The sequence below is a fragment of the Etheostoma spectabile genome, chromosome 14, assembly GCF_008692095.1.
Source record: "Etheostoma spectabile isolate EspeVRDwgs_2016 chromosome 14, UIUC_Espe_1.0, whole genome shotgun sequence".
NCBI lineage: Eukaryota > Metazoa > Chordata > Actinopteri > Perciformes > Percidae > Etheostoma > Etheostoma spectabile.
In genome coordinates, this window is record NC_045746.1 from 11,827,809 (window position 1) to 11,831,533 (window position 3,725).

Consider the following 3,725-nt stretch of genomic DNA (forward strand, 5'->3'; position numbering starts at 1 on the left):
CCCCAGAGCCCTTCCTCCCCTCACCTGTCCTTTTACGAGGCTGGCCGCAAACTGCCTCATGACTGCCTCCACCGTGTAGGCGCTGGACCATCCGCGGGGGGTCAACAGCTCCATGCATATGGCCCCTCCGTCCAGCACGTAGCCGTTCTCCAACCGGGGCGTCAGGACCCGCATAAACGGGGGCGAGAAGGGGAAATTGTCGGGAAAGGTGACGTTTAGCAGTATGAACTCGGTGCTGGTCTCCTTCATGTCCTGCCACAGCGCCGAGTCCTTGTCCACCTGGTGCAGCTTGACGTTCCAGTCATACAGGTTGTCCTCTACCAGCTCCACCGTGATGAAGTTGTCCCCTAACCTCCGGATCTCCTGTAGCTCCTTCATCAGCCTCCGCGTCCGGACCTGGGTGCAGTGTTGCCGGTGAGGCGCCAGCGGTGGTATCGAGGAGGCACTGGTCGCTTTACTCCCGCCTCCCCCCGTCTGCTGCTTCTCCTTTGCAACATCTTTGCCCTGCTTATCTTTGCCGGACGGCTTGTCCTTGCCGAGCTGGTCCAGCTTCCTGGCCTTAATCTCCGGGGTGCTCAGGATGTTGGTTTCGTTGGCGGTCTGACAGTGTTTGTTGGCGTTATTTTTCTGGATCCCCTTGGTCCCCTTTAGCGAGCCCTGATGGTGCTTTGGGTCCTCGGTGTCTCGGTCGTGCAGGCGGATAAGACCGATCTTCCGCAGTAGGGTGGCCATAATTTTTTTAGATCTATTTCTCCGCCGATCCCCCCGCACAGGGGCAAGAATCACCTTTGTAAAGTCGGTCCCCGTTCACAGAGAGAAGACCTTTATGGATGCTGGTTATTGTACCGCAACCCCCCCTCCCCTCCGTTCACTGCAGCCTCAGGATGAACACAACCGGGGAGCCTGTGCAGTTTTCTCCTCAGAGCATCGTCTCGACACGGCTCGACTAAAGAAACAACAGTAGAACAACAAATGAATACGAGATTAGATGAACATTCTCTCACAGGCAACACCAACAATAAAACAGTTTTGTCTAAAAAAAAAAAATATCGATGGTATTCAATCCTTTTTTTTACCCACAAGCGGACCGACTCAGGACCGACTGTGACAGCGGTTGTTCAATGATAGGACGAAACATTACGCAGAAGCACTGAGGTGATGTTATAATACATATTAACAGAAGGGTGCATCATCATATCATATCTACAAACAACACAGGATAAAGACAGGGAAATCATAAAAGAAATCATACAGGCTAAAGGAATAAAAAACACACCATCCCCAGGTTAAATGATCTTACCAATGATTGCAAAAGACACACTAGACTCCATAGGACATGGAGCCTATAGGAATAATATAGAAACACATAATAAATACACTATTACCAATGTCCCTTTAAACAGACAATACGGTTATATGATGTTGGTAAATAATACGGAATATGTTATTATAGAGGATTAAAATGCCATACACGATTAAGTCACAATAAAATCCCTTTCTATCCAATTCACAAGCTACAAAGGCTATATAGACTGTGGATCCTTTTCATAAGAATAGCAGCCTTTATGTGTGCTCTCCCGCCCACACAAACCCAATATTAGACCAGCAATCCGGCAGTAGCCTAGCCCGTGCTTACCGTAGACGGGTGAAATTCGAAGTACGTCCGTTTTAAATCCCCTTACGTAGACCGGACACCGTCCCCGCTGCGTGCAAAAAAGAAGAAATGGCTCCACACCATTCAGTAGACCTGCCGTCGGTGGGAGCTGCAGTGAGGGAGAGAAGGAAAGCTTTTGGTGTGTGTGTGTGTGTGTGTGTGTGTGCAGCTACGGCAGCTCCAGCTTTAATGCAGCCGAGGACTAACCAACCCCCGGTAACCCTTTTCAGCCAGTCTGTTCTCATCGGCGACACGCTGCAATTACGGCTACGCCATTTCAAAATAAAAGCCCTAAGGTTACATCACACAGGCCTGATCCACACACACATGTTCTACATACAGAGATGTCAGGGTGGTGGGGGGGGGGGGGGGGGGGGGGGGGGGGGGGGGGGGGGGGGGGGGCCCAGAACAGTTGGGGGTTCGGTGCCTTGCTCAAGAGCATATTGGCAGTGCCCAGGAAACTTCTCCAGTTACCATTCCAGCACCATACTTTGGTCCATATGGGGACTTGAACCAGCAACCCTCCAGTTCCCAACCCCACCCCCTACTGACAGAGCTACTGCCACTCCCACATATCACTAGGCCTACATTTATGGAGAAAATGCTGTGTATGACATTACAGCATTGGCTTATTCCAGTTGGCAATAACAAGGACCATAACAACTCAGCTATGGATACTTTTAATTATTACATTTTACAGTAAAACTCCCCAGCCTATCCACATGGGTATAAGCTATATAGGCTACGTGGAAAACAAGCAACTGGGGAAATAGAACATGGACGTACAGCCTTCGCAAAAGGTAGTATTCACACTATATTTATAACACATTACGCTTGCTTACCAATGATTCCAATGCACCGAGACAATCAATGGAAATATGAAACAATATGGCACAACATCAAGATATGTTCCACAGCAGTTTAACACAAGTTTACAGAGAAAAAAAAATAGCATCATTTTAAATCAATAGTGACTTTATATTGAAAACACATGGCCAGCAATTGTGGTAAAACTCTATTCCACACATAAAACGTTCTTAAATATTTAAATTGAGTGACTACATCAACTCATGGCCCGTGCAAGGTGCAATACTGTATGCAAATGTAATACTACTTTTATTTTGAAGGCCTGTAGTATATTTGAACCTGGGTTATTCTGGCTAAACCTGTGTTGCTTGGTGTTGCTCTGAGGAACGTAATGTCAACGTCAGTGACATTCGCTTTCACTTTTAGTCTCCCATAGTTCCCCATGAAACCAACACTTGTTAAATGTTTCTTTATGGTTTTACTTGGAGCAGAGCTCAGCTATATTTTAGGGGTCCGTTGGAAAATGCAGGATATTTGCCTCTTTTGGGTTTTTTTGGCACATATTTCCACATTAGATGACATACTCTCAATATTTGGCAAAGTGATTGTACAATACTGGTTTAGATGCAGTAAAGTCACCGTACTTAGTAAATTCATTTTATGTTTTTGACAAAGAAGCTTCTCCTAACTCGCAGCACGACACTGAGAGCACGTTAACGACAGTCTGTCATTGGTTGTTACCGCGGTAGCCGAACAGCACCCACAGCGATTGGCTATTTCTTTTGCCGTAAAGTACCTCGGCTGTGGCTGTCGTTGAATCGGTGGCTAACAGTCAACACCGATTAATAGACAAAGATATTCTACTAAACGGAGTCATTTCTAGTAGTTTAGTAACAGTTAGTCAACATGGCGGAAAAATTTGATAACCTGGAGGAGCATTTGGAGAAATTTATCGAGAACATTCGACAGTTGGGAATCATCGTCAGCGACTTCCAGCCCAGCAGCCAGACAGGACTCAACCAGAAGCTGTGAGTCATGTCGGGTTGAGAACGTTATATCGACGACAATCTGCAAAATAAGCATATTTACAGGTTATGTTTCTCTTTTTTTTAAGGAATTACATGATATCTGGACTGCAAGACATCGAGAAGTGCCGCCAGCAGCTTCACGAGATTAACGTACCGCTCGAGGTCTTTGAGTGAGTCCACTGACGTTACGTTAACGTTAAATTAACGATATATATACACACACACACACACACACA

The 3,725-nt window shown here is 46.4% G+C and overlaps 2 protein-coding genes across 2 annotated transcripts in view; one reads left to right on the forward strand and one right to left on the reverse strand.

Moving 5' to 3' along the window:
• The window catches only part of ube2ql1 (ubiquitin conjugating enzyme E2 QL1), a 10,485-nt gene extending 8,897 nt beyond the window's left edge, over positions 1–1,588 (reverse strand). Inside the window, exons 1-2 of the mRNA XM_032535120.1 lie at positions 1,301–1,588; positions 25–946 (exon numbers count right to left, since the gene is read on the reverse strand). Of these exons, the coding sequence (XP_032391011.1) occupies positions 25–732 (708 nt within the window). The 5' untranslated portion in view covers positions 733–946; positions 1,301–1,588. The remainder of the gene's footprint in view (positions 1–24; positions 947–1,300) is intronic.
• Positions 1,589–3,217: 1,629 nt separating this feature from the next.
• med10 (mediator complex subunit 10) overlaps positions 3,218–3,725 on the forward strand; it is a 6,402-nt gene continuing 5,894 nt past the window's right edge. The window contains exons 1-2 of the mRNA XM_032535126.1: positions 3,218–3,489; positions 3,576–3,659. Of these exons, the coding sequence (XP_032391017.1) occupies positions 3,368–3,489; positions 3,576–3,659 (206 nt within the window). The 5' untranslated portion in view covers positions 3,218–3,367. The remainder of the gene's footprint in view (positions 3,490–3,575; positions 3,660–3,725) is intronic.